This window comes from Leptonychotes weddellii, chromosome 15, assembly GCF_054177405.1.
Source record: "Leptonychotes weddellii isolate Sample4059 chromosome 15, ASM5417740v2, whole genome shotgun sequence".
In the NCBI taxonomy this organism is placed as follows: domain Eukaryota; kingdom Metazoa; phylum Chordata; class Mammalia; order Carnivora; family Phocidae; genus Leptonychotes; species Leptonychotes weddellii.
The window spans coordinates 18,983,543-19,003,241 of NC_138383.1; the positions used below are offsets into that span (position 1 = coordinate 18,983,543).

Genomic DNA, 19,699 nt, shown 5'->3' on the forward strand with positions numbered 1-19,699 from the left:
CTGTAGCTAATAAAGGACTTGTATCTAGAATAAATAAGGAACTCTTAACAACTCACAATAAAAAACAACGCAATTTAAAAATGGGCAAATGATTTATTTATTTTATTTTTAAAGATTTTATTTATTTGTATTATTTGAGAGAGAGCACGAGTGGGGTGAAGGGCAGAGGGAGAAGCAGACTCCCTGCTGAGCAAGTAGCCTGATGCAGGACTCGATCCTGGGACTCCAGGATCATGACCTGAGCTGAAGGCAGATGCTTAACCAACTTAGCCACCCAGGTGCCCTTGGGCAAATGATTTAAATAGATGTTTCTCCAAAGAAAATCTAGAAATGGTCAATAAGCACATGAAAAGGTGCGCAACATAGTTAGGGTCATGCAAATCAAAACCAAACCTACCCAAGAAGCGGGAGGGCAAAGTCATTTGGGAAATTGTAGTTTTCTGTGACACTGAGCAGGGCAAGGGAGGGATGGGGATAATCCCTCCTTCACCTCTGACTCCCTGGCCCATGGTAGTCAGGCTTAAACGTGTGTCAAATCAATAACTGGCCCATATTCTCCTGCCTGGGGCTGGGATCCTTGTCTGCTGGGCTACACAGGGGTATTTCTGAAAATGAATAACCTGATGATTAATGATCCTATGACCACTGAGTGGGCTGTCACTCTCACGTTCTCATACCCCTTGGTTCTAGAAGACACCGTAGGGGCCATGGTTGAGGTCGGATTGGAGGAAGGAGCTGACGTAGGAGGGGCAGAGAAGAGGGTGGCTCCTCTCACAACTTAAAAGCACTTCCTCCCCAGACAGTGGGAGCTCGAGACCCGGCACAGCCTTCCTGTGTGGTTTCAGCTGCCCAGAGAGTGTCATGGACCTGGGTGAGTGAGCCTCCCTGTGTGGGAAAGAGCAGCACTGGGTCACTCTGACATCCAGCCTGACTCTGTGGAATGGAGGCGGGGGAGGGGGATGGAAGGCATGGGGGAGCCTCCTGGAGAAATCAGGTTCTACTTTGGTGGCAATCAGTATCTGCTTCCAGAGAATGCCACCCTGTTCTCCCAGGTACAAACGGATGCACCTTTCAGACCTGGGGGAAGAGGTAACCATTGGCACCAGGGAAGATGGGGGCTGGGGGGGGCAAGGTGGTGTCTTTCTAGAACAGTAGGGACTAGAGAGGGCTACAGGGCTGGGGTTGGTGGTGACCCGGACGGCACCTGTCTTCATCTCAGCTAGGGGTGATGGGACCTGTTTCATCAGAGGCAAAGTCCTCAGAGGACTCCGGGCCCTCCATTCCTCGTCCTCCCTCTGCTTTCTACCTTTCTCATCTGCTAAGCGGGGATCAGAAGCTTGTGCTCTTAGGAGCAAATGGAAGGTGCCGCCTTGTACCAGTGGTACTTACGAGGCAAAACGCAAGCCGGCTCCACGTCCCCCTGGCTTTGCTGCCGCCACTTGCAGGTTAAAGGCTGGGTGGGCCACAGGAAACGGGACAGCCTGGAGAAGTCATAGCCCAGGCCTCCAGCATGGCCCCTGCCTCACTTCTTCACTTGTTCTGCCCTGGCAGATGACTCTTCCCTTTGAAAAGCCTGTCCTCTGGTCCAACCTCAGGCTTAACTAGAGGGATTACAAAAGAAGCTCTGAGAGGGTTCTGAGGGGTACGTCCAGCTCCAGACAACCCCATGTGTAAATCTCAGCTATGAAATCAGGCCCGGCTGAGGCTACAAAGGCCAAGTTCCTGGATGGTTCATTCTCACCAGCAAGCGAAGCACCACGGCAGCCTCAAAGCCGCAAGAGGTTGCCTTTAAAAAGTGAAGGTTCACTGGTGAGCCCTGTGCTGTCCTCACACTCCTCCCACCACACCACAGCCTCTTGCCTTTACTCTGCCTCCCCCCGCCAACCCAGCCTACCCGGAATCCTGGGCGGACCCAGCGATCCGCGGTAGAGGGGTTAAAGTAGCCACCCAGCCCACCACTGGAAGACCTGGAAGGTGCGGCCTGATCCTCGCACCTCCATCTCTGATGCTTTGGGGGTGTGAGCAGAAAGTTTGTGGAATGAATGAATGAATGAATGACATCAAGAACTCTTGAGTTGATTTTAGTTTTTAAAAATCTCTCCCAACTTCCTCTCCCAACCTGCTCCCTAATCCCACTCCCCAGACCCCCACCCCATTTACCACAGTCACAGAATGCAGGCCATAACCCACTGAGGACTGGTTTCTGACTCTCTGTGTGACCTCTGTGAAGGAAACCTCTGTGTCCTCTGTGCGTACCCGTGGGGTGCTGGGAAATGTTGGAAAACCTGCTCCCCCAGAGGCGGAAGGGCGCTGATTGGCTGTTCTTGTCAATTTCCATAGTGTAAATTCTCCCCCCAAGGGTTGATTTCAAGTCTTAGACTATTTCAGGGCTTGAAATGACTGAGCAGAGAGTCAGGGAGGGATGTGCTCACTGGTTCCACGGGCCTCTGAGAACCAGCCCCAGTCCACCACTGAGGGTCTTTCCCCAGACCTAGGTTTGGGGTGCTAGCCTCACAGGCTTTGATGCGGGGAGGGAGGGCAACCTCTGGTTTAGGAGAAAGGGATGTTCTCGCCTGCTTCACTCAACTCGAGAGAGAACCCCAACGGTTGTCTCGGGGTAGGAAGAAATTTGGGTAGGAAGGGAAGCCACTGAGAGAAGCTTTGCTCAGAATGGACTCAGGGCCGTTGGTAGGGCGGATGGATGGGCCATGAACGATCTGTTTTTTTCTCTCTTGTCTGCCCAGCAGGGAGCAAGAGGTGGGTGAAGAGGCAGAGTTTCTGTTACACAAAATGAAAACACGAAAGCCGAGCTGAGTTGGTCTCTTTCATGATTTGAATGAGCAGCCTGAGGCGCCCTCCCCACCTTCGAGAGACAAGAGTCTTAAGACTTCAGACTTCTCCAAAACAGAGAAAAGAAAAAAATGAGCCTGTGAGAGACTTAGGTCTCATAGCTTGGCCTGAAATGGTGGCAGAGGGAAGCTGAAGGAATGCAGGGCCAAAGCCTCCTGGCCTGGGAGCATGGCTGGGGCGGAGGGGAACGCTGCAGTCTCAGGGAGCTGTTGGAACCTCCTTTGGTTGCTTTGGTACCTTCTTCTGGTCAACTATCATTGATGGGGGAATTCGGGCATGACCAGTCTTGTGGGGAGAGGGAAACATAGTGCTCATGGGATAACAGTGAGGCACGTGGGAAGCTCAAAGAAAAGTAGTGAACATGGGTCGGGGGAGCATTTAAGTTGCGTTTTGAAAGGCATGTACAAGTTACCAAACCAGACAAGGAGGAACAAGGGAGTCAGCATGTGGCAGGGAGAGCAGACTCGATTTCCATCAGAGGCCAACAAGGCAAGTGAGGGAAAGGGTGTAAGACGTGGTAAGTGGAGGGGAGCAGAGTGAACCAGTGGGTGCAAGCCCCACCTAAAGGCATCCAAATCCAATTTCTTGAAAATCCAATGTAGCCAACATCCTGGGGACTCAGCCAGTCAGCTCTGACAAAAGCTAACAGAAACAGGGTAGGAGCAAGTTGAGGGGGGTGTAAAGAATGTGGTCATGCCAAGGAGGAAGGTAAGAAGGGAGGCAAGAGGCACAGGCAGGACCAGTCTTTAAGATTTTGTGTGGCATCGCTGAGGAGTTTGTCCTGAAAGCAATGGGGAGCCAGTGAAGATTTTTCTTTTTCAGTCAGGTGAGTTAAGGGATGTGAGTTGCATTTCAGAAGGAGCTCTGAAGCCTTATGTCAGGGCAGAGGTGGGGCCAGCTCTGAGGTGTTAGGGGTAGAAACAACAGAGCTGGATGACCCACGGGATGTGGGAAAGTGAGGATTCTTGTCACGCTCCATGGAGGTCCCTATACACAGAGGACTCATTGGAAATGTAAGGTAACATAGTAGTGAGAGTTCCATTCAAATCTGAGATCCATCTCTTGGCAGCTGTGTGACCCCAGGCAAGTGGTTTAATCTCTCTGGGCCTCTATATTTTGGAATATAGCATGAGAATCACAAGGCATCGCTCACAGGATGTTATGAGGGAGAGCTACACAAAGACTAAGAGGCAGCACAAAATACAGGTTAAGAGTGTGGCTTCTGGAGACTGAAGTATTCAAAGCCCAGCTCCACTATTAGCCAATGGTATGACTCTGGGAAAGTTGCTAATCTCACTGTGCTTCAGTTTCCTCAGGACTGGATCGGGATTACAGTAGTACCTACCTCAGGGCTTTTGTGATGATGAAAATGATCATATATGGAACGGTTTAGTGCATAATGAAAGCTCAATGAATTTGAATTATATCACTGGGTAAAACAGTTGATATCATAGGGACTACAAGGTTCCACCAGCTGTCATCCATCCCTGCCTGTCTGAAAGGGGGACCCCCAGGCTTCTCACCTTCTCTCCAAATTTCCTTACCGCCTCCCTGCTTCTTCCCTCCCCCTCTCTTCTGCCGCCTTAAAAAAGTTGTGTTGGCAGGTGAGGAATTCTGGAGAGGAAAAAGTTTGGGGTGGCTTTTAGGGCCAGCTAATGGGCAGCCATGATTCCCTGGGGGCCTGGAAAATGTGGGGATGAAAGTTTGGGATTTGGGAGAGCAACCAACGAGCAATCCTCTCCTCCCAGACAGGAAAGCTGTTTCCCTTGCTGGGGGCTCAGGTTGGACTTCTAGGGAATTTTCTTTTCATTATGATTATTACTAGAAACTCAAGAACTCAGAAAATACCCAACATATAAGTCATCCACTACCCAACCCCTGAGATTCCCAACTTCAGTGGCCTCACCCAAGCTGCTGCCCAAGACCTGTTGCTTTATGACTTTGTAACAGACAGAAATGTTCTGACTCATGGCCGCTGACCAGGCTCCTGCCACACACCAGAGTTCCCCTAAATTCCCATTTGGTTACCTTTCTTGAAAATGGCCTTTCTTGGCTCTACAAATCCTTATTCATCCACCATTTCCAATACACCTGGAATGAGAAATCATCTACACACGCACACACACCCTAGTTGCACCTCCTTTCCCCTCCCCTCCACCAGGGACAAAGAAATGGGACAGGGCCCAGGGGAAGGGGTTGATGGAGTGAAATAGAAACAGTTCTTACTCCTTGTATCTACCCGTTGTGACTTATCAAAACTTTGAGGTTTCTCAGTTCTCACTGACAGTCAAAGCAGGCTTTCTCTAGAGTAACGAAAGATTTGTACATGTTTAAAGAAACCTCGAGCACTTCACGCTAAGATGAGTCAGTGGAGGATGGGCGGTGCATTGGACCCTGACAAGAGCGTGTTGAAGATAGAGATGTGGGATTGAGTGGGGCCTCCCACGGTAATTCAGCGAGGAAGGGGGATGGGAGAGGGGAGCTAGGATGTTGCCCAATCATCTATTCCCACCCAGGACTGTGGAAACTCAGGCACAAGCGGGGGACAACGGGACAGTGGGTGCCTGTCCTCAGAAAGAGAAGACACACCAGGAAGGCAGGTGCAGGTAGATGGTGAGGGGCTTGACTGCCATACTGAGCTTCAGGGCCTTCCTCTTTAGGGCTGGATAGAGAGGTCCTCAGCATTTAGGAGGCTTGGTGGGAGCTGGCATCAAAGCGCTGCCTTAGAAAGACGTGTCTAGCAGTGGTGTGCAGTATAACCTGCTTGAGGTGGGAGAAATACCTATTTATTTATGTGGCTTGAAGCTCTTCCTCCTTGGCCCAGGAACCCCCAAGCCCAGAATCCCCAGCCGTAGATCCTCCACCTGGATGGAGCATGCAGTAAACTGGGTGTCGTGCAGAGAGTCTTCCAGCAGGTGGCGCTGTAGCCAAGGACAGAGAATCACAGGCAATCTGCTCCCTCTTGGGAAGCAGAACCCCTCGCCGGCAGGAGGAGGGCCCCCAGCTTCCAGAAGGTGCCTGAAGCAGATTCCCAAGCATTTCCCTGTCCCTATTGAGACTGGAGGCGTGACCGGCCTGCGAGTCCTGCCTTGGCATTCATTTGTGGCATCCCAGTTACTGACTGTCCTATGGGCCAGGCCCTGGCTGGGAGCACCTGAGGGTCAGGTTACAGGGAGGGGGCTACAAAGGTAAGAAAGCACAACTCTGGTCCTCCGGGTGCTCCCAGATGGTTAGGTGAGATAAATTACCCTGTGCACTGTCCTCCCTGCTCAGCCCTCAGAGGAAATAATCTCCCACTCTAGCCCTCAGCTCAGCCACAAAGCAGAACTGAGCGGCCAAGGGCCCATCCTCTGTCCGCAGCACACCAGGCCTGTGCTAACCTGGGGTCTCAACTTGCTGCTCAGACTCAAGAGAGCCTCCCGACTTCCAGAATGTGCCCAGGTTCCGACCCTGCTCTGCCCAGGCCGGGGCAGGGTCCCTTCCCATAGCTGAGTGTCTTCCCTTTTCCCACATCTCGAGAGGCCCCAGGTTAGAAACAAGTTAAAGAGCAAACATACACACACACTTCAGGCAGGCAAAAAAAGTAGTTACCTCAGAGAAAAGTCTCTGTTGTACCACAGTGTCCCCTCAGGCCACCCTGGTGCTCTCTCCCCTGGAAGAAGGGGAAGCGGGGCATTCAATCACTCACTCATTCATCCATTCATCCATCAACACATGGTTCCTGGATGCCTTCTTTTTTTTTTTTTTAAGATTTTATTTATTTATTTGACAGAGAGAGAGAGATAGCGAGAGCAGGAACACAAGCAGGGGGAGTGGGAGAGGGAGAAGCAGGCTTCCCGCTGAGCAGGGAGCCCGACGAGGGGCTCGATCCCAGGACCCTGGGATCATGACCTGAGCTGAAGGCAGGTGCTTAATGACTGAGCCACCCAGGCGCCCCCCTGGATGCCTTCTTGATTCTGGGCCTGCACTGGGTAAAAGGGAAGAGGTCCCTGCTTCACAGACAGGCTGAGGGAGTAAGCCAAGTAAACCACCAGTTGGCCTTAATGAATGCCAGTCGAATGGGGGGGATTATGGGGAGCAGATGGGTCCCTGAAGCACTTTCCCATCCTTGAGATGCCAGGAGACAACCTCACTCCTCCACCTAGCCCTGTGGCATCAGCCTATCTCCTCAGCTGGCCTCCTTTAGAGGGCACTCCGGGCTACAGATGGGGCTGCCCACTCACCAGGATGCAGGAAAGATGGAGCAGTGCAGGACACACACACACACACACACACACACACACACACACGTTACCACCACCCCCTCAGGGCCTTGCTTCCCACACAAGTTGGAGTGGGAGGGGCCACTCAGACCCAGGAGTCAGGGTCAGTCGAAACTCAGTCTTGAGGGGTGGTGTGGGCTAGGGTGGGCTTTCCAACTCCAGAAGATGCCCTGAAGAGCCAAGAAGGGGGTGGGGCGCGGGGGCTGCCCTGCATTCGGATCCCACTCCTTTCCAGGACATCGGAGTGGAGGAAGAGGAGGTGAGGGCGGGCAAGGCTGGGCAGCCTGCCAGGTGCTTCAAGGCACAATCTGGTTCTGATGTTCCAGGCAAACGTGGTGCCTGGAGCTTGTGATGGAAGTTCCCAACAGTGCCCCCACCCCTCCCTGAGGCTTTCTTTCCTAACAAAGAGCTGTCCCTGCCAAGCAGTAACTTTCTCACCTTGTCTCCTGCAGGGAAACCAATGAAAAGCCTGCTGGTGGTGGCTCTCCTTGTCATTTTCCAGGTGAGATCTGTGGCCAACAAAAGCTCTGTTCTCTCCCCAAGCCCACCCTTTCCCAGCCCCAGGGTCCTGGTGGAGGAGGTGGGCACTTGCTGGAAGGAAAGAGACCCAGACACAAACCCACCCGCCATTCCTTAAGCTGATGGCTGCCCTGCTCCATCCTCTGAGTGACCCTACAAAGCCACATGTGGTCTCTGAACATCCTCGACACCATTTAAATTAAAACACAGAGGAAAATAAGATACCACCCTCTCCGCCACCCCACTTCCACTGTCCCCATCCAGGATATAGAAATGTGGGCTCCATCTGAGTCTGTGGAGAGGAACTGCACAAAGCTGTCTCCCTCCCCCAGTGTCCAGTCAAAGCCTCCCCTGGAGGCCCCAGTCCCTTCTGTGAAATAAAGAGGACCATTTGAGCCCCACTTAGTGGGGAGGGAAGAAAGCATGGGGCCCAGGACACTGGGGGTGGGGGGAGTGCACATACTTTAGAGGGCCCAAACTCTGCAGGAGCAAAGTCCCCCGATTTACACTGTTCTGCTTCTCAGTCCCAGAAATGGAGACAGGAAGGCTGGCCCCACCGAGGGCTGGAGTTAGAAGAAACTGTAACTCATAGTCTACTCTATTCCATTTCTTGGGGGTGGGAGCTCTCAGGAGGGGAAGGGGGGGGCCAAGGCCAGAGCTGGAGAGGCAGTCCTTCAGAATTTGGCTCTTCCCCAAGTCTGGAGGCCAGAGGGGCAGGTTTCCAGGAGCTCCGGCCAGAGGCAGGCCCCAAGCTGGGCACTGTTCCCAAAACCCCATCCCAGAGGCCCCCCGGAGCTTGGGCTGCAGCCCACAGCTTGGCCCCCTTCCCCATCACCACTCCCTCCCTTCTTTCTTTCCCGTTTCAGGACTCTGGAGGGGCTGTACTGCTAGAAGTGGAAGCTGGAAGGTTGGGGAGGGGATGAGGGACAGCTGGGGCTCATTCTCTTTACTTGGGGGAATGGGGGTGGCTCAGATGGGGCAGGATGTGGTGGGGCTGTGGGCTGCAGAGGCATCATGCCTAGTGGCCCAGAGTCCGGAAGTAGTAAAGGGTAGAAAAAGAAGCAGGACAGGGTGGTGGAGAGCACACTTCATAGAGGCTGGGTGTACCCCCTTATGTCCAGGGACCCTGGACTTAAAACCCTGGGACTTACCACGGGTGGCCGAGAGCAGCCAGCCTCCCCAGGACCCCCAGGCTGCAGTCACGCCCAGATGAGGGAAAGGGGAGTACCACTGACTTTTCTCAAGATAGCAGTGCCCAGAGAAAAGGCTCCTGGATATTATTTTGTTCTCGTTCTGTGACAGTGAGAAAGTCAGGATTTGAAAGTGAGAAAGACAGAGACGGGATGTGGGGAAGAGACTAGGTTCCACTCCGGCTGTGTGACCTTGAGCGAAGTTCTCCAAAAGCCTCCCTTTCCTCATCTCTAAAGTCCCTCCAGCAGCCCAGTTGCGTGAAAACCCATCACGGTGAGCTGCCCAGAGCCCAGTTCCCAGAGGAGGGGCCGTGAGCTTCCCCAGGCAGTCTTGCAGCCCAGCTGCCAGCCTGCAGAGGTTCAGCCGTCACTGTGCACAGAGGCACTGGGGCGCGTGCCCTCCTTCCTTGATAAAATCACAGCAGGCTGCCTGAACCTTCACCCTGCCCTGCAGACGGGCCAAAAAAAGGCCCTGAGCAGCTGAGCCCGGCTGATCGGGATCTGCCGAAAGAGACTGCGAGGAAAAGAGAGACAGAGAGGTAGGGGGAGAGGGTGGGAGTGCAGAGGGAGAGTGGGAGATGGAGCCACCTGCTCTTCCTGGGGATGCAGGGAGGACTCCATCACAGCTGAGGAGGCTGTGGCCCAGAGGTGCATCCTCCACCCCTGTCATAGCCGTGCAGTTCAGTGCACTCGGGCACAACTTGCCGGAGTCCCTGCCGCATGCCCGGCACCGTGCCTTGGGCCCTAGGGATCCGTAGAATTCTGCAAGTCACTCACCACCCAGTGTCACAGCAGCTCGCCCCAAACCAGGGCTTCCAGGCTTCTTAACAGAGCATCTGCCTTCCTCTCTTCTGACCCCAGGCCCTCCTCCACCTTAACCCTGACATGGATTTTCCCTCAAATGCTGAAGTATTTTGTAGGCTCCCGGAAAACTCTTTCTAGCAGATTCTAAAAGGAGACCCAAGATGAGAGACTCACATTCCTACTCTTCTGGAGTTTCTGGGTGCCAGAATCGCGGTTAAGCACCTCACCCCAGCCACGTGAGGGAGATAGTAGTCATGTCCACTTCATAGATGAGGAAACTGAGGCTCAGAGATAAAGTGTGTTTATCCGGCCCAAGGCTCATGTGACCTCAAAGCCCAGACGATTTCCAGTCTACCGTCAGGGCACGTAATGTCGAGCCTCTCTGAGTTGGCAAAAACAGACCCTTGCTACTTATTAGAAGCACAGAATCTCAGGTCCCAGCCTAGTCAATCAGGACATGCATTTTGACAAGATCTCCAGGTAATTCATATGCATGTTAAAATTTGGGAAACACTGGTTTCAAACCAAAGAACCACCTGGAAAGTTTAGAAAAACAGATTCCAGAGCCCCGCCTCCCCCCGCCCCGAGATTCTGGTTCATAGGTCTCAGGTGGGGTCCGAGAATTTGCAGGTGATGCTGATGATGCCCATGATGGGGACCACATGTTGAAACCACTGCTCTGGGCAATCCCAGGGCAGCAAGATTAGCTGAGCTGAGCTGGATCCCACTCAGCTAAGCTGGATCATGTTGCCCTGTTCCCTTCCCCACAGGTGTGCCTGTGCCAAGATGAGGTCACAGATGATTACATTGGAGACAATACCACAGTGGACTACACACTTTATGAGTCCGTATGCTTCAAGAAGGACGTGCGGAACTTTAAAGCCTGGTTCCTGCCAATCATGTACACCATCATTTGCTTCATGGGCCTGCTGGGCAACGGGCTGGTCGTGCTGACCTACATCTATTTCAAGAGGCTCAAGACCATGACTGACACCTACCTGCTCAACCTGGCCATGGCGGACATCCTCTGCCTCCTGACCCTTCCCTTCTGGGCATACGGCGCAGCCAAGTCCTGGACCTTCGGCGTGCACGTTTGCAAGATCATCTTTGGCATCTACAAGATAAGCTTCTTCAGTGGCATGCTGCTGCTTCTTTGCATCAGCATCGACCGCTATGTGGCCATTGTCCAGGCCGTCTCGGCCCACCGCCACCGTGCCCGCGTCCTTTTCATCAGCAAGCTCTCCTGTGTGGGCATCTGGATGCTGGCCGTGGTGCTCTCCACCCCAGAGCTGCTGTACAGCGGCCTCCAGAAGAGCAGCAGTGAGCAAGCACTGAGGTGCTCCCTCATCACTGAGCACGTGGAAGACTTGATCACCATCTGGGTGGCCCAGATGGTGGTGGGCTTTCTGATCCCCCTGGGGGCCATGAGCTTCTGCTACCTCGTCATCATCCGCACCCTGCTCCAGGCCCGCAACTTCGAGCGCAACAAGGCTATCAAGGTCATCATCGCTGTGGTCGTGGTCTTCATCGCCTTCCAGCTGCCCTACAATGGGGTGGTCCTGGCCCAGACGGTGGCCGACTTCAATATCACTGGCAGCGGCAGCTGTGAGCTCAGCAAGCAGCTCAACATCGCCTACGACGTCACCTACAGCCTGGCCTGCGTCCGCTGCTGCGTCAACCCTTTCTTATATGCCTTCATTGGCATCAAGTTCCGAAGCGACCTCTTTAAGCTCTTCAAGGACTTGGGCTGCCTGAGCCAGGAGCGGCTCCGGCAGTGGTCCTCCTGCCGTCACACCCGGCGCTCCTCCATGAGCGTGGAGGCCGAGACCACCACCACCTTCTCCCCGTAGAAGGCTCCTCCGCTGGGACTAGAGGGCCGGGGACAGGCAGCAAATGACTGGGCTCCAGAAGCTGCAGAGGGAAAGGCAGTCCCGGCCTTGAAGCTCTATCTCGTGGGGAGAGCCCGTGCGGCAGCCCGGGCCTCCCCCGTGGCCCTAGCTACCTCCACCCAGGTTGCAAAGCGTTGTGACCGATGAGCCACACCAAATCCTGCAACACTCCAAAACCAAGGCTGTTTTCCCCCAGACCTAAAACCGAAAGTGGAAGTCGGGAAACAGTCCACACTTGGAGTGAAGGAGAGTCGGTGACGGGTAGACCGGTGGAGGGGGCCTGGCGAGTCCTCTGAATGAAACTCTTTTGGACCTAGCAAGACATCCTCCCTGAGATTCGAAGGCTGAGGCAAGGCCTTCCAGAAAACAAGGCTTTGTCTCCGAGGCCGGAGATGGTGGGGAGACTTCTTGGCTTGGCAGGGAAAGGGGATGCCAGTGGGTCAGAGTCTCTGAATTCCTCCCTCCATCTTTTTTTCCACTGTCATCTGAGCCGCCAAGAAATGGCAGCCTCCAGCCCTCCCTGAAAGCACACTTGCCCCTCGCCTGCCCCCTCTCATCAGGCTGCTGCCCGGCCTCGGGGAAGAGTGTGGTGCTTCCTGCAGGCCAGGCCAGGCCAGCTGCCTCTGCCCGGCCAAAGCCATGCTCCCGGCCAGGACTCTGGGGCGAGGATGACATGCGGCGAGCCCTTCTCGGGTCTCAGCTCTGCTCTGATGGAGGAGAGGGCAGCGAGAGAGGTTAGGGTCCAGGGGGTGGTGCCCATGCTAGCTGCCAAAGAGCAATGAGCTGCTCTTTGTTCTCAGTCGTGAGGACAAAAAACTCTCATCCTGTGCTGCTTTCAGTTCATTAAGACAGCGCAGTTTACTCACATACAAATACAAATTTTCCCTTGCGGAAACAGCAGCTTTAAGAGAAAGGGGGGAAATTTTTGGTAAATGGCAAACGGGTGTGTTCCTGTTTTGCAAGCCCCCACTTCCCACCTGACCACGCCCTCTTCTCTCCTTTCCCTGGCCTTCATTTCTCAGAGATGATCCGAGCCATGAGGTCTGCCTAGCTATGCTCTGAGCCCATCCAATGACACAGGCCCAGGAGGCTGAAAGAGGTAGGGGGAGGGGAAGCCCAGGGTGCCCATCTTGCAAATGCCCTTCCAGAGCTCGTGGGAGTGACCCATCAGCAGTGACCCAGAGACATGGCCTGAGCTCAGCTTTGGAAAGAACAAAGTTGTCCCTGTAACCTCACCTTTAGCAACCCTTGCTCACTGGTCAGCTCATCTGTCCCTGCTCGGTCTGGAACTAGATCCCATAACCCTTTGTCAGTCCCTTCAAGCTCCCCACAGTGGTGTTTAGAGGGAGGGCCTCCCCCTGGGCACGCAGACCACACAGCATGCTGGATTAAGAAGGCTTGGGATGGCACCCATGTGATAGGCTGCACCCTTTGCTGGATGCTTGAAAGCCAGGTTCACCCACGACCCAGACCACCATAGCCGATGTCCGGTGACCCATCATGGAGGGGCAGGGATCAGGGACCAACCACTGCCCTCCACATAGATCCACGTCCCTGGGTGCCCTGATGCCTGCCCAGAACCCTGACTCCTCCAAGCCAGAAAGGAGGTTAGCCCAAAGCTGTGATGCGTGAGGAGGCTTCTGAAGGGCCCAGCACAGCGACAGCTGGGGGCCTGGCAGGGGGAGACGGGGAGGTGACACTGGGGCAAAGGTGATTCCATCAATTTTCCAAAGTGAAGAGAGCCTGCCTGGTAATGAAGCCCATTCCCTAATGTCATCAGCACATGACATTCCCCTCCACCACAGGATGCACTGGGCACCATTTTTCAGCCAGCATGCCCTGGGGAAAATGAAGCGGCCCAGGCACAGCCAGTGGGGAGCAGTGCTTGCCACGGCCGCATTGAGTCTTAAAAGGTGCAGCAGCAGATGTGTGTGCACGAGTGGGGGGTGAGAGGGGGCACCCCAGAGTGCCTGTGGGGCCCCCGAGAAGAGCATGGAGACCACTGGTGTGTACATCCTCATGAGGGTACAGGCAGGAAACCGATCCTCAGTTCCTGAAGGGAGGAATTCAAAGGAACGCTCATGAGCAGGAAGCCTGGCCAACCACACAAACACGCCATCTCGGCTTCAAATACATTTTTCTAAAATAACTGGACATCTCCGAGTATTTACAAAGACAACAAAACCCCAGCAATGTTAATTCCCCAAACTGCTCTATCTCAGCTCATTGCTGGCCTGGCCCCTACTCCCTTGCCCAGCGCTCTCGTGGGCCTACCCTGAACTTTGGGGGACCCCTAGGAAGAAGGAACAAATTCACTGGGGAGCCACCCCCCCAGTACCAAGGGCTTCTCTCTCTGTGTCTCTCCTCTGCTTCATACAACTGGCCCCCATGGCCCCTCCCCATCTCCTGCAGCTCCCCCTTCTTTCCATCCCCAGCCTCCCTGGCTGCAACCCCAGGGCCCAAATCTGCCCTTCCAGCCAGAAGCACCACACCTCCAGAATCATGGATTCACAGGGCTGCAAGGGACCTCAAAGATCAGCTGGTCCAACCCAATCATCCTCTAGCTGGGGAAACTGAGGCCCAGAAGGAGGAACTGACTTGCTTAAAGAGACTTTGCAATATAAGGATACTGGGTAAACTTGCTTTGGGGGCCTGAGGATCTGCAGGATTGTGGGAGGTGGATGGGGGGAAGCAGAGGCTCTGAAGCCAGGCTGACTGGGAACCTCATCTCTATTGTTTCCCAGCTGTGTGACCTTCAACTGTTGTTCAACTGCTCTGAGGCTCAGATTTCTCAACTGCAAAATGGAGAGGATTTGGCAAACATTTAGCACGGTGCCTGGAATGTTGAACGTGGTGATGAGGAGAACGGGATTTGCCAGACTGCCTGGTTTGAATCTCAGCTGCGCTACTTGGGCTCCTTACGTAGTCTCTCTGTGTTTCGGTTTCCTAATCTGTGTGATGGGGAAAATCATAGCACCTACCTCCTAGGATTGTTGTGAGGAGCAAATAAATTCATATACGTAAAATGCTTAGAAATCCTTCTGGAAGTGTTGTTGATCATTATTAAGAAATGTTTAATACATGGTAGCTAAAAAAAAAAAAAAGTTGCTAACCACAGGGAAACCAAATTCAATTCCTTAGCCCCATTTTCATCCCCCACAACTTATAAACCAAGCTGGAGGACAGCCTGCAGATTAGTCAGTCTGTCCTTCCCACCAATTGTACGGGTAAGTCAACTGAGGCTCAGAGAGGTCAATTACTCACCTGAGCTCTCTTAGGAGCTCTTGGCCATGCTAGAACTTGAACCCAGGTTCCCGAGCTCCATCCAGAGCTCTTCCTGCAGATCTCCTGCACTCCCCCTGCCCTCCCCTACGCGTCCACCCTGGCCTACACCACCCCCATCCCAGACCATCTAACTCTGCTCTGGCAAGCACCATCCCTCCTGTCCTGTGGCCAGGCCCTTAAGGAGCATCTCCCCTCGCCCCCATAAATAGTCCCTGTCCTTGTCACTGAGTCCAGGAGAATGAGGTACAAAGAAATATGGCAGCAGGCCCAAAGGAATTCAGGCAACTGATCTTTTTAAGAAAGAATCCCCTCTGAGAGTCAGATTTATTTCTGTAGTGAAGGTAAATAGTTGGAGGGAGAAGAAACAGGCCTTTGGGGGCAGGGGTAGGAGTTGAGGCAAATGAGATGGGGAGCGGAAGGGAGTAATTCTGAGTGGGGAGCAGAAGGAGGGGAAGGTGGGGCAGGGGTGCATTCTAGGGACGACACAGCTAGGGGCCCGACTTGGAGAATATTGTCAGTAGGTAGAACAAATCACAGGTGGGGAGAAAGGAGCTATATTAGTCTTAGAGACAGGGGGGCTCATGGCCTTCTTTGCCAGAAGGGGGTTAGAAATGGCCCAGTTTGCCTGGTTTGAGCCCCTAGAAAAACCCCAGGGAGTAAAAGAGGGGGTGGTTCTCCCTGAACTCAAAAGAACAACCCGGCAAGCCCTCCAGCCTCCACTCCGTGAGAGCAGATGTTTGAGGGGCACTGCAGGGAGTAGAAGCCTCATGACACAAACATACACACACACAAACACACATGTGTGCATACACCCACCACCCCCAAGCTCCGTCCTTTGTCTTGTCAGGGGCATAGAAGGAGATACAGACAAGGAACCTGCTGCAGAAAAGGCTGCATAGCCCCTTGCTTTGCCAAAGCAGCTCTAGACTAACACATCTCAACTAATCTCCTCCAAAATCAGAAATGAGGACACGTGAATGCTCCCACGGACTCGTGTGTGTGTGTGTGTGTGTGTGTGTGGCCCAGTTCAGACTGCTCTTCCTCCTGCCTGTACTGTGAGATGGATATCACCTTATTTTTGTCTATTGTTCCCTAACCCCAGGGATTTCACTTGCTGGGTTGTTCCATGTGTCGTAGTAACCACCGCACAGTGTGCCCTCCGGGTTCTCATCTCCGTGTAAATAAACACGGGCGTGCATGAGCAGGGCAGGGGCAGGCTTGGCCTGGTTCTGGCCATCTCCACTCCCTCCTGGTGCGGTAGGTCCCCAGGTCAGACGTCCATCCCCTTAGCAAGAGGGCAGGGGAAGAAACACCTCTTGCCCCCGAGCCCTCTCATGCCTGTGTCCGTCTGCTTAGGGCAGCAGAGTTTCTGTTTGTTCCAAGTAAATAGCTGACGTTGTGAAGTTCCACGGACGCCACAGATGAAATGCCCCAAATGCTTTCCCAGCGTTTAAAAGGAGGCCTGGAAATGCACGCACATTTATCTTTTCTGGTTTATGCAAATTGTACTCGAGTAACAGAAACAGGAACACGGTTGCATGCGAAGGCCAAGTGGTGCATTCTTCCCGGGCCCAGGAGGTGTTTTCTGCGGCCAAGCCAGGGGCCAGGAGTCACCCACAGTGGCAGCAGTTCTGTCTCTTGGCCGGAGGCTTGGGCTTTGTCCCCGGTGGCTAACTCCCTGGACACCGCTGTCCTGCCTGCACTAACACCTCTTTCCGCCACCTGCCACGGGGATGCTCAGCTGCCAAGGGGTGCGGCCGGCAACCTCCGGCCTTGGGAATCCAGGGAGAGGGGAGCAGGAAGAACAATGCAAAGCTCTGAGCCCCCGGTGGGGGGGGCGGTTCAGGGAGACACCCCTCTGCCTTCCTCTTCATCTTCAGATCAGGACACAGGCCTGGACTCACCTGGAAGACTTCAGTGCCTGTCAAAGGCAGAACATGGATTTTTGTCCAAGAACTACACCTGCTCAGCCTCCTTCTCAGTCACCCCACCTGCAGCCACGTCTCCCTACCCCCTAACTCAGGCAGACTGTGGACAGCCAGGAGCTTGTGAGATTTCATGGCCGGAGAGTCCGAGGCTGGGTGACAGCCGGGGGCAGGGGGCGGTGGCGGGGGGCTGTCACCGAAGTGACTGCAGGAATCACAGAGCCTCGGGGTAGAAGAGACCCAGCCTAGAAGGGGAGACAGGCGCACACTTACCGAGCGCCTATGATGTGCCGGGGACTGTGCTGGGCATAGCGCCTCCCGCTGAATTCTCGTAACAGCAGGTGAAGAAACTGAGGTTTAGGAAGTTTGTGTGACTTCCCTGAGGTGACACAGCTAGGGAGAATAACTACAACCTTACCACAATTGTATTATGTACTCCACGCCGTGCGGAGTGACATCTTAACTCATTTTATCCTCACACCACCCCTGCTAGAGTCCCATTTTACAGATGGGAAGCTAAGGCTCAGAGAGGTTAAGTAACTTCGCCAAAACACACAGCTACTCCATGATAAATCTAAGTGTTTTGGATCAGTTCTAGCTCCTCCAAAGCCCATGCTCTTGCCACTCGACTACGCAAGCCAACTAAATAGCTCTTCATTCATTACTAAATATGCATGGAGCCCCTACTCTGTGCCAGGCATGGTGCCAACATTCTCAAAATGTACCAGCCAACATTTTGCAAGACCTACTGGACACAAAGCTCTGACCTGGGAGGAGGGAGAATCAAATAACAAAGATACAGCCCCCACCTGCCAGGGGGATGGGACCCCACGGCCCCACAGCAACCAGGACTTTGCTGCTCCTTGAGAGCTTGGCCTCCCCTTCTCTCCTCCAGGCCCTGCAGGGCTGCAGGCTCTGGGAGGCAAGTGTCTTGGCTCTGCCACAGACATACTGGGCAACACGGGCGAGCGGCTTTCCCTCTCTGGGCCTCCAGCTCCTTAACTGTGAGGTGGGGGAGCTGGGCCAAATGATTTCTACCCCTGCTTCCAGCTGTGATGTGCTGCAGGTACCTCGTCTGGGTGGGGTCAGCCAGGCAGGGCTCCGGGCACGGTGATGCCTGGAAGGGTACAGGGTGGGGGGTGAGGGGCCGAGGAAGCTGCCCCACCCCCAGCTGTGGTTTCTGGTGGGGCCACCGTGGCAGCAGGTGGAGGGAAGTGTTTGTCACCCTTCCAACAAAGCACTAAAACAAAAGCCTCCCAGGGCCCTATGGGAGCCGGCAACAAAGGCGCCAAAAACGCCAAAAATAAAACACACCTTCCCTTTGATTGACACCAGCAGCTGCCGAGGGGCCTGGCCCGGGGGTGGTGAGGAAAAGGCCCAGATTTCATGCCCGAGAGCATGCCCCCACACACTGACACGCACCACACAAGCAGCACACATACAAGTTACACACGCTCATATACACAACCAGCGTCACGGTCCTCAGACCTGTGCGGTCACACGGAGCTTGCACTCAGAAGGGCTCCGCTGTCTCTCTCTTGAACTTCTTCTTCTTTTTTTTTTAAGATTTCATTTATTTATTTGACAGAGAGAGACAGCAAGAGCAGGAACACAAGCAGGGGGAGTGGGAGAGGAAGAAGCAGGCTTCCCGCTGAGCAGGGAGCCCGATGTGGGACTCGATCCCAGGACCCTGGGATCATGACCTGAGCCGAAGGCAGATGCTCAACGACTGAGCCACCCAGGTGCCCCTGTCTTGAAATTCTTAATAATTTGTGAACAAGAGGCTCAGCATTTTCATTTTGCACTGGACCCTACAAGTTCTGCACCTAGCCCTGCTGGTGTACATTCATCAGTACGTACACTCACATTAAGCACTTCTATACAAGAGTGTGTACACTGCACACACACACAAGTACAAATATGTGCACACACCCCCATATACAGCAACAGTCCCCTCATCCCTCCTGCACCCTCACTGCAGCACACACATGACCCGAAGGACCGTGACCACTCACCAGTACCTCTCAGACCCCTGCAGTTCACCCACAGCCTGTTGGCACAGTTCGATTACCTCTACATTGGGGGGCAGCAGAACAAAGCTCTGGGTAAGGGGCAGGATGGGAAAGCAGCTCGTTTCCTCTGTCCCCTAGAGTTCCCAAACCTACAGCTGGCTTCTCTCATTGGCCAGAGACCAGCAGCTGGGACCAGAAGAAAGGGAGAGCTTGGGAAGTGGAGAGATCAGTGGGAAGGGAGCAGAGCATGGGGTAGAGAGGGAGACAGACAGCTAGAAAGAATGAGAACGGTAATGGAGTCTCCAGGCCGAGTGAGCCAGACCAGCGGTCCCCTAAGAATTTAAAAGGCCTTGGACTCAAAAAAGTAATAGCCCTGTCCTCCCCTGAAAGCACGCCCACCCGACCCTAGGGAGGCAGTCACAGGAACCCCACCCCCTCTTCTCACCAGCTATGTGGCCCCGTGGCCCCGGGGAATCCACTCAACTTCCCAGCTTCAGCTTCCTTCTCCAAACAGGAAAAACAGCCGCATTGGAGGGCTATGAGGTATGCCTGGATACCGTGGCCTCGCCGCCTGGATTCTCCCCAGCCTTCAACATCTTGTCTCCTTGTCAAGCCTAGGAATCCAATCCTTGGTTCCAGAAACTCCAGACCCCTCATTAACGGCAGATGTTCAGACGTGTTTGTTTCCCGTCTTTTCCCCTCCTTTCCTGGCCAGATACAGACGTGACAGGTAGACACGGTCCATCGCCCACCATCCCTTCAAGGACCTTCAGCGTCCTGAGGCCCCTTTGGATTCAAACCAAGCAGGACCTCAAGGCCTTGAACCTTTTCTTCCTCCTCTACTTTCTGCCCCCAATCCTCACCTTCCCTATTAAAAATTGTTCCAGGCTCTGCCACTTCCCTGAGGGCCCAACAATCTGTTAGGTGGTACCAGGCATTAAGGAGTTAACCGGGAAACAAATC

General features: G+C 54.0%; 1 protein-coding gene across 4 annotated transcripts; it reads left to right on the forward strand.

Moving 5' to 3' along the window:
* The first annotated feature begins 789 nt into the window (after positions 1-789).
* Positions 790-14,550, forward strand: CCR7 (C-C motif chemokine receptor 7). 4 transcript variants are annotated; one of them, XM_081805022.1, is made up of 5 exons: positions 810-871; positions 7,565-7,614; positions 8,498-8,538; positions 9,059-9,360; positions 10,396-14,550. In XM_081805022.1, the coding sequence occupies exon 5, from the start codon at positions 10,525-10,527 to the stop codon at positions 11,473-11,475; it is 951 nt and encodes a 316-aa protein (XP_081661148.1). In that variant the 5' UTR covers positions 810-871; positions 7,565-7,614; positions 8,498-8,538; positions 9,059-9,360; positions 10,396-10,524; the 3' UTR covers positions 11,476-14,550. The 4 variants fall into 4 exon arrangements, with proteins under 4 accessions (XP_081661146.1, XP_081661147.1, XP_081661148.1 ...); XM_081805021.1 differs by lacking the exon at positions 9,059-9,360 and having other exon boundaries at positions 809-871; XM_081805020.1 differs by lacking the exons at positions 8,498-8,538; positions 9,059-9,360 and having other exon boundaries at positions 790-871.
* The last annotated feature ends 5,149 nt before the right edge of the window (positions 14,551-19,699 follow it).

Coding starts and splice junctions, on each gene's coding strand:
- CCR7 (XM_081805020.1), top strand. Junction 7,615..10,395: donor CTCTCCTTGTCATTTTCCAG/GTGAGATCTGTG, acceptor CCTTCCCCACAG/GTGTGCCTGTGCCAAGATGA.